Source organism: Corvus hawaiiensis, chromosome 2 (assembly GCF_020740725.1).
Source record: "Corvus hawaiiensis isolate bCorHaw1 chromosome 2, bCorHaw1.pri.cur, whole genome shotgun sequence".
Lineage (NCBI taxonomy): Eukaryota > Metazoa > Chordata > Aves > Passeriformes > Corvidae > Corvus > Corvus hawaiiensis.
This window is the reverse complement of record NC_063214.1, coordinates 32408148-32428193: the sequence shown is the minus strand read 5'-3', so window position 1 is coordinate 32428193 and position 20046 is coordinate 32408148. Positions and strand designations below refer to the sequence as shown.

The following is a 20046-nucleotide window of genomic DNA, read 5'->3' as shown; positions in this document are numbered from 1 at the left end:
ATTCAGCTGAAATTTCAGTCGGCAATACACTTTCTTGCACACTGAAATACATTCCCTTTCTTTGTCTTCTCTGCCCAATAACTGTTTTGTATCTCAGTTTTGCTATTTTGCATCCTTGGTCTGCTTCACGCTTGCAGAGGGTCTACTGGCTTTTACCAAAGCCAACGAAACTGAAAGGGTAATGCTGGCCCTTACCTTTTTTTAAGGCTCAACAATAGGCAAGCATCCCTACCAACTGCTGAACATCCCCTGCTCCCAGTAAATTTAGCTACTCCTAATTAGGTTTAAAACCCTTTGCCTCCTAAGGAGACAACTATGCTGAGATGTGGTTAATTCTTTCTCATTTTATTTCCTCCTGAAACAGCTGTTCCAGATGTACACTTAGGCAAGATGCAGGCTGTGGGTAAGAAGCAGTGCTGCTTTTTGGATTAGACCTGTCTTTCTAGGGAAAATATGAAACTACTGACCCAAAATACTGAAGTAAAACATGCCAGATACACAGCTGGGCTCAGTCACAAGGGATTTCTGCCGAATACACTTCACTGACATTACTTGGCCACGTGCATTAATCAGTTAGTCTTCTGCTAAGTTCTTTCAGTTAGGAAAATATTCTTCCTTGCCATTCTCATAACAATTTCTGCCCAGCCTTTAGTTAAAAAGAGGTAAGGAAGATACCATATAATACAGTGGTCATGGGCCTGAGATGACCTGTTAGAAGAGATTACTGTGTGCTGAACTTGATTTGTGAAAGAGGAGACTAAGGGAGAATCTAATAGTAGTCTCGAAGTACTTGAAAGATAGTTACAAAGAATATGGAAGTGAACTCTTCTAAACAGCAGCAGATGAGATAATGAGGTGAAAAGGTCACAAGCTGCAAATGTTATGGTTCAGACAGGACAATAAGAAAAACTTGTCCACTGAGAGGTCTGTGCAGCACTGGAAGAGGTAACCTAGAGAGGCAGTGGAATCTCTGTGCTTGGAAATTTTCAAGACTTGTCCAGAGACAGCAATGGCCAACACAATCTAATGCTGGTGACTGTTCTACAGGGGGTGTGAGGTTGCATAAGACGGTCTGTAGAAGTTCGTTCTAATGAACGTCTGTGTTTCTGCCGCACCACTGTTATCCCTATTTATATACGACTCAGAGGTGTTACTCCTGATATATCCTAATGTAAATCATATTAGAGCAAAATAAAAAAGTACATATCCTGTACTTCAGACAGGTCAATGTCTAATATAGGGCACAATCCTGAGATATATGGTCCTTGAACAGAAGTAGTTCAGAATGAGTTACAGGAAGGGTAAATTACTTCTGTGTGTGACTAAGGAAAAGAATATCAGTACCTGGTCTTTATCCCAAGCTGGGGTCAGATTTCACAATGGATTGATGAATGGCACAAGGATGCAGCTAGAAACTGAAACAGACAGTAACATCTCCTCTCTTCCTACCTAAATGAGAAATTAAGGTCCAAAGCAGACATAAGTTTGAACTGGTAGATTGTTGTTGGAAGGCCCTGGCTTGGTCCCCTATTACTCTGGGCTCTGAGACCAGGTCTGAGCCTTCCTGGTCCTATTGGAAGTAATGAAACATAAGCTGTCTGGCCAAAAAAGGACAAGAAGGACAGGAGAACTGTGAGGCCACATATAACCCCAAGTGTGCTTTGCGGCCACTGAGGGAACACTTCAACACTACTCCTTGGAGACCACGACATACTGCTGCTTCCCAGCCGGTAGATGTTTACTTTCATCATCCTGATACAAGAGAGGGAAGTGCTACTTTTTCTTTTAAAAAGGGGACAGGGAAGGAACTGTGACAGAATGCCTCAGATATACTTGGTACCTTGGGACAGGACAAGGAGAGCACTAGGAACTGAAGTGTGCGGTCTAGACCAAACAGAATGCTGAATGGGAAGCTTGCCAACTGCACTATGGTGAAGAGCTTGGCACCAGGAAAAGCTGAGGAGGACAGTGGTATAAAACAATGTCTTAGAAAATACCCACCTCCATGCACCTCTTCTGAGGTGGGCTCCCCCTCCTCAAAAAAAAGAAAATCTTAAGAGCTTAAGCAACTCCTTTTCTGTGAGCAATAGCTAGAAAAAGTGGTAATGCCTCTTCTTAAATAAGAATTCACTCAGTGAGGAAAGGACCCAGGTACAGTCCTCAATACACACAGACTTCCAAGAGCATGTACAGCAGGACAGGATATTTTAAATGAGGAGAATAATGTTCTCTTCTTCACCTTCTTTATTGTTTCTCTGTCAAAAATTTCAGCTAAACAATTTGTTCTCACCTTAATATCCTTTCAAATGTTTTATTACTAAAATATTCTATTAATTTTGGAAGGCAAAAACATTGAGATTTTATTTATGATCACCTAGCATTTCACACTCAAAATGCAAAGGGAAATTATCTTTAATTTCTGCACTTAACAGAATTTTCAGAAAAGCGAACTTGGCAGTGAGTGCTTCTGAAAATGAGTCTGCCTTATTTGCAGTTCTGGTCTTTAAATCTCTGAATTGTTGATGCAATAAAATGAAGATAAATAGATTTTCTATTCCAGATTTTTAAAGTGAGTTTCCACTTTTATAATTATGTAGATAATGGAAAAGACAGCATTTTATATGCCTTTTGAAATTTTGGGATTTTTTATTTTTCAGAACTGGGACCTAACAAAACCTAGCTTGTAAGAAATATGTAAAGCTATCATCCTTTACCTTATGGTACCTCTTAAATCATAGAATCATAGAATCAATCATAGAATCGTAGAGTCATAGAATCACAGAATATTCTGAGTTGGAAGGGACCCACCACGACAATTGAGTCCAGCTCCTGGCCCTGCACAGGACACCCCAAGGGTCACACCCGGTGCCTGAGAGAGTTGTCCGAACACATCTTGAACTCTGTCAGGCTTGGCGCTGTGACCACTTCTCCGGGGAGCTGTTGCAGTGCCTGACCACCCTTTGGGTAGAAAACTTCTCCTGATACCCAGCCTAAGCCTTTCCTGACTCAGCTTCATGCCGTTCCTTCAAGTCCTGGCACTGGTCACGAGAGTGAAGAGATTGGTACCTGCCCCTTTGCAAGTTTAATCTCAGCTTAGAAGTGAAATAGTAAGAATGAAGTAGTGCCCATCCTCTTGCAGTCACCATGAAGTGACTCAGCTCCTGAAGACCCTGAAAGAAATATCATGCCAAGAGGCTTCATGGAGCCAGTCAGTACCTGTTCAAGGACACAGGAAAGAGACAGATAGGCTGTGATTAATCAACAATTGCTCCATTCTGGCATGGGGAAGACACCCTTGTGGTCGTCAACTCAGCCACTTACTGGGTAATCTCCTCTTTGCTTCCTTGAGATGAGTGCTTCTCATTTGTTATTTAGAGGTCACTCATAAAGAAAAAATAAAAATATGGAAAAGACCCATTTAATCCAAAAGTTCTAGATTAAAATAGACATGGAATTAAAGCTAGTGAGCAGGGCAGCAGGTAACAGGGTTCTCTGTGGAATCAGAGATAGGAGCAACAAGTTCCATCATTCAGCCCCTTCAGCTGTTCATTACCTCACCTGTCAAGGGACTGAACTTTGTTGCAAACTCAGAAAGGCTGAGGCAAAATCTTATGAAAAGAATAGGTTCAATGCTTTTTTACCTTTAAGTATTTCTCTGCTCTGCCTTTACCAGTAAGGGCACAAGCCTTCATCTTTCACAATCAGGCTGAGGATGGAGCTCTGGAAGGCATGTGAATCAGTCTTGCTAAGCTCACTTTTTGCATGGATGTAGAACAATTACAAAATCTATCATCTACAGAATTTCTTGCTCTCGTAAGATTTTGGTGCTTTTCACAAACTGAGGTTGGAAAAAAGTGTCATTGAAGACTGATCACTAGCATGGAAGTTCTCTTTTAGCATTGGCACAATGACACAATATGATTTGGCCCATGATGTCACCAATATGAACCATACCCGTTCTAAAAATCCCAGTCTTCTTGACACTAAAATGTTACTCACTAAAACAACCCTATGCTGGCAGAGGATGAACCATGCTAAGATTACCTTTATCTTGAAACTCTGCTTTGAGTGATTGCTGTTACTCTTTACTTAGGTGTAAATGTTTCTTCATCCTATCTCTATTATTAATGCCAACTAAAACTCATTTCTTCAATGGGGCCAAAATATCATGGTCAATACCTTGAACTTCTAGTATTAAATTTGAGAAAGGAGTGGAATGCATTTAGCTATATCTTCAGCTGAGCTAAATTAATGTTCTGCACAGCTGAAGTTGTAGAAGATGGCTCAGAGCCATATTTCTGCTCCCCCACTTCTGAATTGGCTAGAAACCAAAAAAAACCCCTATGACTATGTTAGAACTACCTTTTACTAGTCTAATAGCATGGGCTGTTTAGTTCTAGTAGGAGCACTGTAAAGGATCGAAATGTGTTGGAGGTGGAATATTCCCTGCTTTAACTCATAGTTACCTCTGTAGCCCTTGGGAATTTGGCTACACCCACAGCGTAAAGATTCTTCACTGACATCATGGGTCAACTTCCTGACTGCCTTGTCAGCAGTGCAAAACCTCTGGATCATGAGCCAGTGGTCTGATCTCTGTATCTCACTGCACTGCTTGCACCCACCCACAACTTCTCCCGTTCAAAGTTATGTGACACAGGCATGTGGCACACCACTCAGTAAAGGTTGAAAGTTGTGTTACAAACTGCCTCCTCAGCTGGCTCTGGGACACCAGGCCAGACCTCTCGTGACTTCTGTTAGTCTAAGACGCACACCACACAGCAGTGCCATTTCTCTCTTGGGTAAACAACACCCACTCATTAATGTTCATTCTTATATGCTGTTCTAAGCAATTTAATAACACCAAATTAAGAAATTTCTACGACACCTTTCACTAATAAACCACGGAATTCAACAGAATGGATGGAAAAGCTTAAGACTGATTAAATTCTATCTGCAAGATCACCCAGCGCAATAACCAGGAGCAAAACTTAGGTCTACTGAATAAATTCAGTCCAATTTTCTCTGTTACACACACTCCTGCTCTGCTTCTGTTAATTTGTGCTTTGGTAACTTATTAAGGAGAAAGCCCTCTTCCTACTCATGAATCACAAATAGAAGCTCATGGTTTCAATAGATTTTATAATATCTTTTTCCCCCCCTCAGTAATGGTATGACTGGATTTCATGCAGATAGGACATTGTTATCTCCCCGCTTCTGAGAACAGAATAGTCAGTTACTTTTGCTGACCTGGATCACACAACCCTCAATCAGTCATACTCATCTGTTTAGGGCAGCACATCTATTAAGCATGTTACCCCAAATCTAACTAAAGCCCAAGGTTTGAATAATAGGACATTCAGGGAGGACTCTATTTTGCTACCATAAATAAATTAACGGATCTCTCAATTCTTAGCAATTAGACAGGCATCTTTTCTTTCTACAGACACTGTGAAGTCTTCAGCACAAGAACTGCTTTTTATGAAGTTACTGAGCAATAAGATTGTACAAAATCAGACCAGTTTCAACTTATAGGATTGTTTCAGAGACTAGCCTGTCACAGGTAGGTATCTTTTGGATGTGCACATAAACCCTGGCATTTTGTGCTATTGCAGAACTTTGTACTTGTTGCACCCTCTCAGTACTTGAAGGGGGCCTATAAGAAAGATGGGGGCAAACTTTGTAGCAAGACCTGTTGTGATAGGACAAGGCATAATGTTTTTAAACTAAAAGAGAGCAGATTTAGTCTAGACTTATATATAGACAAGACATAAGCAAGCAACTTTTTACAATGAGGATGGTGAAACATTGGCACAGGTTGCCCAGATGGGGTGGTTGACACCCCATCCCTGAAAACATTTAATGTCTAGTTGGATGGGGCTCTGAGCAACCTGATCAAGTTGAAGATGTCCTGCCCATGGCAAGGTGGGGGGAGTAGCTGACCTTAAAAGTTTCCTTGAACTCAAATTATTCCATGGTTTTATGATTGTATTCCCTTCACCTGGCATAGGTTCACAAATTACAGGCAGGCACACTTCTTGTGAAATTACACTTCTTTCAGATTTTTTTCTCCATCACTGATATGAGGCCTACTATTGACAAGGATTCCAAAAATACATTTAAAATAAAAAAACCCAAAACACAAAATCTACAGCAGGTCAGCACCATGATTTTTGCAGAACCTTTGTGTATATGTTCTATAAAGAACAGTTTCTCTTTTACCTTGTTTTCTGTCAGAGTGTCTTTAATTATTTGCAGAGAACGCAGTTCTGCATCTGTTATTTATGCAAACAATCCTGTTTTATTTAGACAAGCCTCCTTTCGGGACTAAAGATACAGAAGTTCATTTTTATATCTTGAGGAGAGATTCTACAGCTTTTGTTCCAATGGAACATCTCTTAAATTTCATGGGATGGCCATGGGCAATAAAGATTTTCTGCATCTTTTCCTTGTGTGCTCCAGACACGGATCTGAAATCATTCTGGCAAGTTTCCTATTAGTGGGACCATGTGGCATTCAGTGAGGGTCTAAACAGAAAAAACTTATGGTTTTATTCCCCTTGGCTTTTATTTTTATACAAAAGAATGAATATTCTCAGGGTACTATGAACACGTACAACAAGGTACTATAAACACATACAACCACTGCTCCTACTTAAACTCTGGCAGATAGACTGATATCAGGCTGTTATCAGTGAAATAAAATTGCAAAACTATTCTGATAGTTCTGATATTCTCATCCAAGACCCAACAGCACCTGTGGTAACACCTGATCATGTTCTGTATCAAGATACAAGGCTATGGAGGTACTGGCGATGTCAATGTCTGTACAGCCTGGAACCATGGGAGCACACTTCTCTTAAGTTTCCTGGTAACACAAGGTGTCTTCCTTGACTGCAAAGTAATGCTAGCAAGCAATTGCTTTTACATTCTCTTGTATTTCTGCTTGAGGAAACAGTGAGTATTGTCTTACTGTAGCTTTGTATTGCCCTTGTCTGTGCCTGTTGTCTTTATTCCTTCAAGCTCTTTAAGCTGAAGAGGCAGCACTACGGGCAACAGAGGGTAGTCAGGGGAATAAAAAGTTTCTCATGTGGTGTCCATATTCCTTGACTTAATGTATTGTTTTAAACTGCTCAACTACTGGAAGTGTACACTTGCCATACTTGACCAAAACTTTGATTAGTGCTCTTAGTTGTGGTAGATTTAAAAAAAAAACAAACCCTCCAAAACATAAGAAATATACTATGAAGCTCTAACATAAGTAAATTAGGTCAAATCAATCTAAGTAAGAACCAGAAGGTCTTTGGAATGATTTGGTGGTAGGGCATTCTGACCGTTTGTTAAACGTTTTAATTCTTCTCTCATTACAGCTGATTTTTTTATATCATGCCTACATCATTGTGACATCAAAATTCTTCAGAAATTTAATATCAAATAATGAGTATTATTGGTACCCCATTTGTTTCAAATGAATCAAATTTTTACCAATTCCTAATTTTCTCTGACACTGTGGTAAGCCCAAAAGTGAGATATTTTGTCCTGCATTCCTTCTGTCACACATATTTGTTAACTTCAGAAGAAAGTCAGACAAATACGGGTTTGAAGGTCAAACTGGTATCATATGACTTTGCTAAATATAGACACTTGACAAGTAAAAGAGCTTCACAGGTCTTGGCATATTTTGCTTGGTGCACTTCTGCCTCTGCACATACGCAGACAGACAACTTCTCTCAGTACATATCAGAAATAAGAACATTAATAAAACAGAAAGTATCTAGGCAGGGGTTCCAAATGTATCCCTTCTTATTTTCTGAAGGTAGAAGTGGAACAGGATATGGCTAATCTGCAATATTTTCACTCTCATTTCACAAGTCTGTCACTGATGGATACTCTGAGGAGATGAAGCACAGCATTTTAATATTCTCCTAACCTGTATGCAGCATTGGAATGACTCTGTTTTTATTAAAAAAATCCTTCTCCATAAAATAACATTGCAGTGTGTACAGCATTGCACAAGCAGGAAAACATGATTAAACAACAAAAATGTGCTAAGAGTGAACGAAATAGAAATCTTTAAAGAGCTCTTTTCACCTATTTTCCCTGTCTAAAACCAATTTCCATTGAAAGAAAAGGCTTTGAAAGGAACTGTCTGTGCTTGTACATTTCTCGTTGCAATCCTGTCCTGGGATCCTGGGACCTATAATGCAATATGTGCTGTCAGGACTACGACAATTTACAGATGTGCAGCCAGACTTCTTGCTATTTATAGATGCCTCTTCTGCAAACAGTACTCTGTGGGGTTGTAGTGCAGTAGCAGGCATGTTCTTTGATTCAGTGCTTACATCATATCCATTTAAGAAAATTTGGCTCTTCACCCAGCATGGCAAAGGAGGCATATTTATGAAGGTCAAGCAGAGAGAACACTATTACAAAGAGAAATGTGGAATTCATGAGCGAGCAGGACACCTGCTGGGAGGACTAACTGAAAGGAGGAGACATTTGGCAGAGATGTGGAAATAATAAAGAATGGAATAGTCATGTGTTCACAGTTGCTTTTGCTCTTTATTACCTCTGTGGGGTAACTGGGGAGAAGGTTCAGTGCTGCCCCTGCAAGGGCAAAGCTGTGAAGTTGTTTGGGGTGCAGTGTCCATGGGGTCTGTACATGTCTATGCTGCATCTTGCTTAAGGATGTGTTAAGTGTTCAGTCAGAGTGCTAGGCACAGTCTATTAATAGCAACAGCGAGTTTGGCACACGCTCGCACTTTCGCCTGTCTCCTTCTCACACGCTCCCAGAGATGCTGGGACTGCATCCTGCATCCTTCTGCTTTTCCAGACCTGAGACTTCGCACACTGCTGTATCCCTTGAGAAGTCTCAGTGAGGTCAAGACAGCCCCAGACAAGTAAACAGGGGCTGCTCAACCCCAATGTTGAGGAAGCAGAAGGTAACGGGTGGGGGAGCGGTGGGGGGGGTGGATTTCTTGCAGAAAGCCTGGAAGCTCGCAGGGTACCCTCCCGGTCTAAAGGCAGAGCAAAGCTATTTTCGGCACTGCCCAGGCTAGCCGGACAGCCCACACCTCGGGCAGCTCCGCTTGGTAATACCCAGGATGCTGCAGAGACACGGATGCTCCTGAAGTCCCCCCAAACGATCCTAGCTAAGGCTGCCGGCGGAAAGCACGGGGAGCTGGCCAAGGTGCTGCCGCAAGAGACGGTCTGTCCCTTTCGGCCTCTCCACCACCCGAATTACCACCGCCCGCCCCCGCTGTCCCCAGACCCGTCACCCCGCGGAGCCTCCGCTCCGCACGGCCGCCCAACTTCCCGGGAAGCCGCCGTGGAGCGGCGGCTCCGGGCAGCGCCGAGCGCCTGGAGGGCTCAGCGCCGGGCAAACTTCTCTGCTTACGGGGAACGGAGGGGAAAAGGGGAGCAAATGCGGGAAACCGTAGCAGCAAGGCAGGCAGGAGGTGGCCGGAAGGGCCGGGAAAGTTCTTCTGCACTTACTGCTGCTCCTGCCGAGGGATCAGTGCTCGGGTCTGGGGGAGCGCGGGCGCCGGCTCCGGCTCGCATCCTTACTCACCTCGGTGCTGTCGGCAGCGTTCTCCGCCATTTTCCTCCTTAGGAGCAGGCAGCGGGAGGAGTGTTTCATTCCCATAAGAGCTAGCCAAGGGGTTGGGGCTTCGGGGCTGGTGTTTTGGTTTGTGTTTTCAAAGATCTCCAAACACTGGTGTGCGCCAAATGACAGGGAGATAAAAAAAAAAAAATATGGAAAACAGCAATAAATCAGTCAGCTTTGTCCTTTCTGCGTCGTCCACAGGAATGTTTGTCTCCTCTTAGCATCGGGAGCTCCTCAGGCACTTTCAAGTCCTCCTCTTTCTCCCCTCTCCTCCACCTCCAGCGAGTTCTTGGGGTGGGCAGGGAGAGGCGGCACACACTCTTCAGGTTAAACTAAAAGGCTGTCGGGCTATGAGTCCTCCCCTTCAGAGAAAGCAGTCAGGCTAAACAGGAGAGAAGCACCAGCTAAACTGAACTTGGGCGTGCAGTGACCAGCTGGGCATCTTTGTGTCCTGTGGCTACTCTTCCAGAGGCAGAGGGAGCCAGAGACAAAGCAACAGGACAAGGAAATCATAGCCCTTTCTTTTCCTTCTTTGGGCTTCTTTCTTTCTCTCTATGTCCCAGGACACTTCCTTTAAAGACGGTCACAGAATTTGCCACCCTCTTTCTATGAATGTCTTCTGAAACAAAAATCCCTTCTCCTCCTCCTTCTCCCTCCCTCCTCCCCCCCTCTCCCCTTCCCTCTCTTCTCCCCTTCCCTCTCCCTACCCCTTCTGCTCTTGGGCAGAGCTTGGTGCCCCTCACTGGGAATTGCATTCACGTGTCTTTCGCAGGAAAAAAATATAATTTCAAGCTCCCCCCACCCGTCGCCTACACCCTCTCACACACAAGCACGCATTCACACGTACACACACACACGTTGTCTCCCTCTCACACAGACATGCACAATTTTTTTTCTCTTCCCCATCCCTCCTCTTCTTTTGAATCAGCAACACTTTTCTTTGCAAGGACTTTCGGCAAGGCTCTTAGAGAGCAACCGAAGAAGTCTGCTCCAGCTTCTTTCCTCCGAGTTAAGTAGCAAACCTGCTTTCTTAATATATCTTCTCGTGTGTGTGCTCCCAGCTCCTGTTTTACTTGAAGTTTTTCAGGAGGATCCACACTCCGTCAGATAGCCGTGAACTGTAGGAATATAGTCCCGATCCGGCTGCAGTTCCTGCTGAAAAGGGGGGAGGAGGAGCTGGGGGGAGGAGAGGGGAAGAGGCGGAGGGAGAGGTCTTGCTGGGTAGGGAAGGGAAGAGGCTAAAGGTGATTTGAACTTGTTTTTAGCCTTTTCCTAATGACATCTTCCTCTGTAGGAGTGCATCGCCACCTTCCCCACACGTTTATTTTGCTTTCACTCCTCCGGGCACTTTCTAGTTCTGAGTTGTCAGCTGGGAGGATTGGGTTTACCTCACTCGTGTTGCTGTGGGTAAGGGCGGGAGAGGGGGCGTATTACATAATTAATCCTTCCAACTTCACTTTCCGCAGCTCCATCTCCAGCCCACTGTTCTCACGTTTCTGTTTTGTTTTTATACGGAGGAGGTGAGAAAATAATGCTGGTGTGTGGGTGTGTGTTGCTCGAAGGATTTCAAGGACCAGAACAGGATTGCTGCTCTATGAACAGTTTGAAATTATTTCCTCTGGGGGTGCCAGTGGAGACCTGAAGAAGAGGTTTGAAAGATTACTTTTGATGCATATTTTAAGGACATTGCCAGCTCAGATGCTTCATCAGTAACAGATTTTGATAGATTTGGGGTTTTGAATTTTTGTCCCTTGCAGCCTCTTTTAATATATTTCAATTAGCGTTTATCCTCAGCTGACCTCTGGAATACTGACATACCATGATGTACTGCCAAAAAACAGGAGGCCCTTGGGTACACAGGAAGCAGAAATATTGCTGGGGGTGGGGGGAATGGAAATAGAGAATGTGAATTAGAGAATAGAGAGCAAGATTATTCTCCTGCCCCATGGGGATGAGGAGGTGGGGCCAAGAAAATTAAATAAGCCAATTTCTCCTTTTTACTTGAATGACTCTCACAAATTCTTGCTCAGAAACGGATTGGTCGGTATACAATAAATTTCAGGAATTTGTAATAAGTCACACAGAAGTAAGAAACCTAGGGAAGCAGAAGATGTGTGGTATGCTGAAATGTCATGTGGCAATGAGAGTATGCCATGTAGGGCACAATGGCACCATATGAAGCGGTTTCAGAATATGAGAATATATTTTAGGCACACATTCCGTACAGACTGAGACTGGACCTCTGTGAGACACTTTGTGGAGCTGTTTGATCACTCAGTCTTTTACAAGCTTCTGATTTCCCCCTATTCCTTTCATCTCACATTTATTTTGACACCTCAAATTCTTTCATTAGCTCCACATCACTGCTAATTTTTTCAGTAATCCACACCTTCTTTGTTTATATAGTAGAGTTTAATTTCACACTTTCTAGGCATGAGGCTTAAGTAATGACAGAAGTGGAAGCAGGTCATCTCCCCTTTTCTTTGTAACATTCATAGAGCTTTTGGAGGTCTTAAAACCCTTCAGATATAAAAACCTCTACAGTCATTGCCACATATTCCAAAGCTGCTCTCATAATCTTGGGCTATGGACCTCTTTCTCACCAAGTACTTCAATTTCTAGGTGAAGGGGTAAGGGGAAAAACTTATCCGCAGATAAAAATTTAATGTCTCTGCAATCTTTGTCACAATGGTTTATTTCATATGGCATGAATATCTGGTGGTTAGTGAGTGCATGAAGTTTTAGTCAGCATGCATTTGGACTAACCAGCATAGTTTTTGTCTGTCTTTTCTATTTTCAGGTGATACACACAGCTAAACTTAGCCTAATTAAACATTTTTAAATAAACCAGTGTTCTATAAAGAGAAAAAGTATTAGATTTTGCAAAACTACTCCAGAACATATTTTCCAGTTTTCTCTGACAGCTGGGTTTGTATTTCTGGTACAGCTCAATCACTCTTTAGTCAGCTAAATGAGGCATCAGGTTTTCAAAAGCACTCGGCAACTAGCAAAGTTGGCAGGCGGGGATTTAATATATCCTTCCCTCCTATGCTTCAGATACTGCATGACTTACCCTGGCACCTATTCTTGTCCTCCTCCACTTCTTTGTCAACACAGATGATACCTGACTGCTCATCCTTGAACGTAGTGCTGATGTTTTACGGATACTGGGAAAGCCTTCCAGTCTCTTAGTTTCCCACATAAGGATGAATGTTTTGGTCCCGAACTCCTTTGGAAATCTGCCAGATGGTTGGTGTCTTCACTCCATTTATGTTCTATATGTGATTGAGGAAACTGCTTTGAAAACACACATACTGTTTGCTCCAATCTGCTTTATTCCAAAGGGGAAGTGATTGGTCCTACAGGAATCTTTTTTTGTAATCATGTAGAAGTTATTCCTTTTAATAATTTTTAAGAGACTCAAAGCAGTTTGTTTACACACACAGATGTCTGTGAGCACAGAGAGATACTTGGCCAGTCCTTCAGTTGGAAAATGAGGCTTTCCATATAGTGGAAGTTCCCATTGATACTGAAATTCACAGCAACACTGAACTTGGGGATTGTGAGCTTTCATATGGTTGAGGGGACAAATTCTACTCCCATCATGTGAAAAAAAATCCTACTGACATTGCCCATCACCTAAGGGTGATAGTTGATTAATGGAACTATCTTGGGAAGATATTTCTGAACCCGTTTTGTTAGAGCTTGAGAAAAAGAGAACTGGCATGAGGAAAATGTCATGGTAGTAGAAGTGCATTTGCAGCAAAGCCAGAAGGTGTCAAAAGCATCTTCTGAGTTTGAATATCATGTGTAAGTACATGTGAAGGCCACCAAGCATTAGGAATTGAGTAGAGTGGTGCTAAAGAGAAAGTGGAAAGGGAAACATTTATTACTTCAGATTTCCAATAATAGCAGCTGTGGTTGTGGCTGCTATGCTACTTGCTGAGTGTGGCAATAGCACTGTGCCGGCTCTCAGAAGATTCAGACTTATTGCCAGCTTTGTCATTAGCTTGGATGAAATCCAGATGCCTGCATCTGAGATGGGGCAGTCCTGTGCATTGGTGCAGACTGAGAAATTGCACAGCAGTCCTGCTGGAAAGCATCTGGGGGTTATGGGGTGGAGGTGTAGCTAGGTTGGATATGACTCATCACGCTCTCTCACTGCGTGGAAGGCAAACTGCATCATTTATCTACGTTAAATGGAAAGTGGCCAGTGGAGTGAGGGAAGTATGATTCTCTCTCTCTCTCTACTTGGAACTGGTGAGACCACACTGTTGATTCCATTTCCAGAGCTGGGTCCTCTGGTTCAGGAAGGAGGCTGATACATTGGAGATGGCTCAGTGAAAGACTACTACAGTCGTCTCTTAGGACACTAAGCTCTGAGGAAAACTGGGCTTGTTGGGCATCCAGTAGTGGCTTATGACTAGCCTTAAGGATTATAACTAAGATGAGGCAAACTCCTCTTGGTACAGTCAGATCATTTGAAAAAGGGCAACAGCTGCAAGTTGTGGCTTTGGAAGTTCAGATTCAGTATTAGCCAACTCTTGGACTATAAATCCCTACTATGTCTCTCAAGGTTGCCATTACTTCAAATATTACTCTTATTCCTGAAACTTGCCCATGTTAATTCTGAATAATTTGAAGTGAATTCCAATTCACACAGTGGATTTAAAGATCTTATTTTATTTATGCTGTTCCTTCATGGTCCTTTAGTTTTCCTCATTAACTTTTTTTCCCCCGCCATCATCTTCTTATCCTTCTTCACAAACACTGCATATTCCAGCCTTTTCCTGGGAATTGTTGTAGTTTTCAACCATTGATGCTAGGTTTGAGTGAGGAGGGGTCTGTCAGAAGTTAAGCTGATCTGAGATACCCACTGCTGCAGGCCAAGAATGTATGTCCAGGGCTCAGATAATTCAGTGTTAAGTTACAGACGCCTTCTCATGGACAAGCCCTTAGGCATACTTACAGATAATGAAACACCACAGAACTATCTCTGCAAAGATTCATCCCCAGAATTTAAATTCTTTTTTCTAAGACTGTAGACTTCATTTTATTTAACAACAAAAGCTCTATTTTGCAGTTGCAAGCCTGAAAACTTAATCTAATTTAAATTTAACCGAAATGTTTCTTCCATTTTTTTTTTTCCATTGTGAATGCTAAACTCTAAACATGTTGTAGCTGGGTCAGTTTGAAGAAAGTCCTATTCTGACAACTTCTGTAAAGGGCACCAAAGTGGGTCTCCAGTGCTCTGTGGATTAGAGGAGTTAAGCAGGCTATTGAGAATTGTGATTACTACAATGGCAGAGATAAATGGGCATAGAATCATGATATGTTTGTTACACACTGACCTTGTTCAGTTCCTGCCTAAACTTTTGAGCATTTACAAATCATGCACTCAGGACAGACAGCAAAATACTTCTGAAGTTTAATGTCAAAGTTATCTTAAATTATGAGGTGCATAAAATTTTTTTTATGCAAAACTTATTCCCTGGCAAGAAAAGCATGGGTATACTGGAGTGAGTTCACTGAAAGGGCCACAACAATTAGGCAGTGACTGAGGAACTCTCTCATATGAAGATAGGCTCAGAGTGCTTGATGTGGGAGGGGGTGAAAAAGATGAAGCCAGACTTCTCAGCGAAAGGAGAAGAGCAAATGAGCACAAATGGAAATAAAGGACATGGAAACATTAAAAAAAAATTCCATTTTTTCTGTGAAGGTGTTCAAAGATATTTTGTAGTTTCCTTCCTTAGATGTATTAAAAACCTGGCTACAAATGGCCCCAGCTGTAGCTGACGGTCCTTTGAGTGGGGGCTGGACGAGAAGATTTCCTGATGTCTTCCCTAACTTCAGTGATCATGTGATTTCATATAATTATGGAAGATCTATGAAAGTCACTTAGATGGCTCTGCCTGACTTGGCGAATGGCATCTGTGTTTTTGCTTTCTCTTCCGTATTATTCCTGAAGCCTTGAAAAGAAAAGATTACATATTTATAATCTCATACCATGGTGATTTGATATGTGCAGCCAATACTTTCACAGAAAAAATAAGCTGAGAGAAGTGGCAGACTGTTGCTTGTATTCTATTCTAGAGTTTTCACAGGGGAGAGAAGGTGTGTAATGGTGTTTGAAGAGCATTATAATGCCATCCCCCATAAGCTATCAATGGGTGCAGAATATTTTACCTAGGCACACAGCTTATCAGAAAGAAAGTGGAGTAATACTCTCAGAATCATGAACCCATCCTCACTGAAAAGAAATGCAAATCACTAGATTCCATCCTATCTTGTCACTTCTTTTGTGTGATAGCTTTAAGAAACTTTCCTTTCTGAGAAAAACTCTACCTTCTGCTTTATACTGTTTGCTGGAATCTGAGATTGAATTTCCACACTTGGAGACCCATTCCTTTTTCATCTGCTCTGCTTGTCTCTCCTCATGGATTATAGCATGATTAGCAAGTCTGAGGTGAAGACCAAATATGTAAAAATGTCACTCTTCATTCAAACGAGGTTTTCTTGCTTTTTAAGTATCAAATCTTAGTTGTTTCTTTGCTTCTTAGAGTACAGTCTGTACTTAAATTTTTGAATTGCTATGTCACATGAGGTTAGAGGAATTTAACTTAACCACACATGAAGCTGCAATAATTGAAATTACACCTCTCTTATTTCTTTGCCCAATAGCAGGCATTCTGTCATCTTTGTTTCTGTCACTTTCTGTTTTTCAGAAAATGGATGAGGCATTTATTTGCCTCCTTCAGTGATACACATAATGCTTTGGGAGCGCTCCTGTATAGCATTTTAACTGGAAGATCTATGAAAATAACTTTGATGGCTCTGTCAGGTCTGGCAAATGGCTGTCTGTCTTCTTGCTTTCTCTTCCATAGCTGTCTTATACAGTAATTCATTCTGCTACGTTTCTCACGTTTTCCTGTTGTGAACCATTTTCTTCATGTTCAGCTGTCACTGTCGACAAGCAACCAACGGTAACTATGATAGTGGGCTGGCATTTTTTTCTCCCCAGTTTGGTATTTTCCTTCCTCTTCCATTAAGGAAAATTGCCAAATGCTGCTGCCTCCCACTAAAACGTGAAAAATAAGAAAGTGTGATCAGTACTGGGTATTTCATGAGCTGAGAACAATGTAGCTCATTTTCCAGAACTGTCTATAACTTAGCAAAATGAGGTCATGTCTCTTCAGAATGTTGCTTGATGATGTTCCCCAGTAAATTAAATATAATCAGGCTTTGGCCAGGTTATAGCATGGAGTCAGCACTCTGAGGTGCCTAAGATGATGATATTTTTGGCTGCAAACAGAGCTCAGCCTCCTGGATTATTGATCTGGTAGTAGACCTTGGCACCTGATGTAGCTGTGGACTTGAGCAGAATCTGGAATCTCTGCTAATTCATCTGTGATCGGTGCCAGAGAGAAGATTGACTTATTTATACTAAACTCTCCATAATACAGGTATAATTGTGTGACCTAGGTGCTGATGGTGCCCCTCTTCTCTCTTTCTTCAAACTACATAAAATAGAAGGTGGTATAAAAAAAAAAGAGCCAATATTTGGAATTACATGAACTCTATATGTGGCGTGTTTGTATTTCCTCTCAGGAGAAAAAAAATTCTTAAGAAGTATATAATGGTTTTACTTGTAATGTTCAGAAACCTGCTTGATATAATAAAAAGCCTCTGGAAATACAGATGTATTGGACATAATTTATTAAAAGAATTTATTAGAGAATTTAAGTCAGTGTAGCAGAGTTCACAGTTTGGGTGAGAATGAAAGCTTGCTTCTGAGAAAGAAAGGGGAGCCTGAACATAGCTAGTACTTCTAAAGACAAGGTGAAAAAAAAAAGAGTTCTCTTTCTTAAGGGAAGTTTCTTACACCAGTTATTTTTGTTACAGATGTGGCCTAGAGAAGCCCATCAGGCTTCAAATCCCATTGTTCCGGGTATTGCCCTTCAGATCCTGCTTTGGTAGTTTGCCACTAAATAGATGAGAGCAAAGCATTATTTCCCTGATTCTTGCCTTACAGTTTTGCCACAGAGCTCAAGTGAATTACATGAAAAATAAAACAAATTCCAGGAGGGCTGGGCCAGAGCCAGTTTTCAGGTCTATTTCAGTAGCTGACAGATCTTTCTGTCCATAAGCCTAAGAACTGGCATTCTGGAAAAAAACTTGAAATGAAATTCAAGCTGCTCAATCAAAACAGTACATAATTAAAACCGGAGTATTTAGAAAGAAGAAATGATGCAGAATCAGAACTCTTCTTGTGACTAAGCTAATTTGTGTGCTCCATTCCTTTTCACTGGGAACACAATCTACTTCAGTGTGGAAACAACACTAATAGTATAGATGGGTTTAACAAGAAGGGTACACCACTGCAACTCCAAATGAAAATATGCTAATCTTTACTGCAGTGTTGGAGCCTGCAAGAGATTTGAAAAAGATGTAATTTCTTAATGACAGGAAAAAATGTAAGAAAGTGGCACATTCCCTCCCTTGCACCTAGTATGTTCTGGAAATACATAAAAATTATGATTTATAGGTAGTAAATCCATGTATGTACAGCTTATAAAGAATTACCAGCTTGGTGAGGAGGAAAAGGGAAGCTACAGCAATCTAAACCACAGAAGATTTAAATTATAGGCAAATGTAAGGCATGTTTTTCAAATGGCATATGAAAGGTCATGTTCATTTTGTAAGAGTATGAGCTCAGGAGGAATTCGAGCTGTTCTGTCTTTTGATGCCAGGATAAATTTAAAAAGTGAACACCAACAACCTTAAGCCACTATGAATCCTATAATGATTTCTGAAAATTATGGTCAAATAGGAGCATAAACATTGAAGAACATTTTTAATAGGAAAGCATATTGAAGTTTCTAATGCCTATGTTAGAAATACACATGTGGTTAGAAGCATCAGATTTTCATCTTGACTCTATCCCAAAATACTAGATGATTTTATCTTCAAGTTTTGTGATCTATTATATTAAGTTAATCTATAATATTATCCTGGATTTTGGGGTGCGGATGATTATCTGGCAGTACATGTCTTGTGTTGTACATGTTTAGAGACAATATTAAAGTCTCTCTAAGTGCAAAGTATTATTTAAAGCACTTCTTAAATGTGACACAAGAATGGGAGAGACCTAGATTATTATTTCAGGTGGACTGGAACATCATCAGATATTACAATAATATTTGTAATATTATTGTATCATTTTACAGTGATATTTGTAGTATCATTGCAAGCACGCATAGACTTCAAATGTATATGATATGAATCATTTCATGCACTGCAAACCAAAGTGTTTAGTTATCCAGTACAATCTTAAAATTTACAGTAACAAAGAACAAGAACTCTTCAAACTGTGGTTTGCAAAAGGAAGAGAACAAAAGAAATTGAAGATATGGTCGAGAGCATTGTCTAATACAGTAGTCTAATCATGATTACTCCATAGGGATGAATGTATTTCATATATTTTTACATTAGATGTTTTTAAAATTATTTTGTCTCTCTGAATGATTATTTTGCCTCTCTGGTACATTTAATAGCTGTTTTACCTTCAGTACAAATATAGTAGTGAAAGACCCAAAAATTCTCCCGTCTGAGAACACCCCAAGAGAAAAGCAATCATGAATTCCCCTTGTGGCAAGAATTTTGTATTTTAAGTTTTAATTGTGATGTAAGATTGAACTTTGCATTTGACCTATAATTTTTGACTGTTGCAGAAGCCTTTGAAAACTGTAACATATAATTGTACTGATCAGCATATTCCAACATGACTTGTACTGTGCTCTCAAGTCTGCTCATCCTGACCTCTGAGCCATCAGGTCCATGAGTACTCACAGGAATTTAAAACATGATTGTTAAAGACTAACAGTTCTGTATATGTAGTGATGATCATCAGTGTAACAGAAGTAGTGACTGTTGCCAAGAAGTGTGTTGCTGATGGATGAATTTAGAAAAAAATCTGTTTTTCTTGTTTAAAACTGGAACTTCTCGCCCTGATGTCTCAGTTTTCTAAACGTTGCAATTCCAGCAATTCCCTATCTGGTATATAATATCCTGATATACTCATTTGTGACGAGTTGCAGTCACAGTGTAGCTGTGTATCCTGACTGTGCCAATCTGCATATTCAGCACAACCACTGATTCCCTGGGTGGCTGAGGAACTCTCCAGACTGATCCTGCTGGCTGAGACAACTCATTTGGGATAATGGACTGACATGACATGCAGGGGCCAACCAAACTCCTAGTTGCCTTCACAAAAAAGTGACAAACCATTGCAGAAGCTCTCCATGAGAGAATTTCAGCTGGTCCTGGAGGTTTTCTCAGGCACTTCCTGCTGTTCGTAAGCTAATTGACAGGCACTATTGTCTCAGAAATGCTCCCAGGTAATTGATGCTGTAGAATTGGCCAAACTGTACATAGATACTTGTA

At 41.2% G+C, this 20046-nt stretch overlaps 2 protein-coding genes across 5 annotated transcripts in view; one reads left to right on the top strand and one right to left on the bottom strand.

Annotated features, from left to right (window-relative positions):
• The window catches only part of PRMT8 (protein arginine methyltransferase 8), a 58593-nt gene extending 47639 nt beyond the window's left edge, over positions 1 to 10954 (bottom strand). The window contains exons 1-2 of one of the 3 annotated variants that reach the window (XM_048294222.1): positions 10626 to 10954; positions 9568 to 9711 (exon numbers count right to left, since the gene is read on the bottom strand). In XM_048294222.1, coding sequence (XP_048150179.1) covers positions 9568 to 9642 — 75 coding nt within the window. In that variant the 5' untranslated portion in view covers positions 9643 to 9711; positions 10626 to 10954. Of the gene's footprint in view, positions 1 to 9567; positions 10263 to 10625 lie in introns of those variants that run through there. The other 2 variants (XM_048294221.1, XM_048294220.1) reach the window with 2 other exon arrangements.
• LOC125321416 (trypsin-like) overlaps positions 8757 to 20046 on the top strand; it is a 59884-nt gene continuing 48594 nt past the window's right edge. For both annotated transcript variants that reach the window (XM_048294229.1, XM_048294223.1), the window contains exon 1: positions 8757 to 8938. The gene's annotated coding sequence lies outside the window, so the exon portion shown is untranslated. The remainder of the gene's footprint in view (positions 8939 to 20046) is intronic.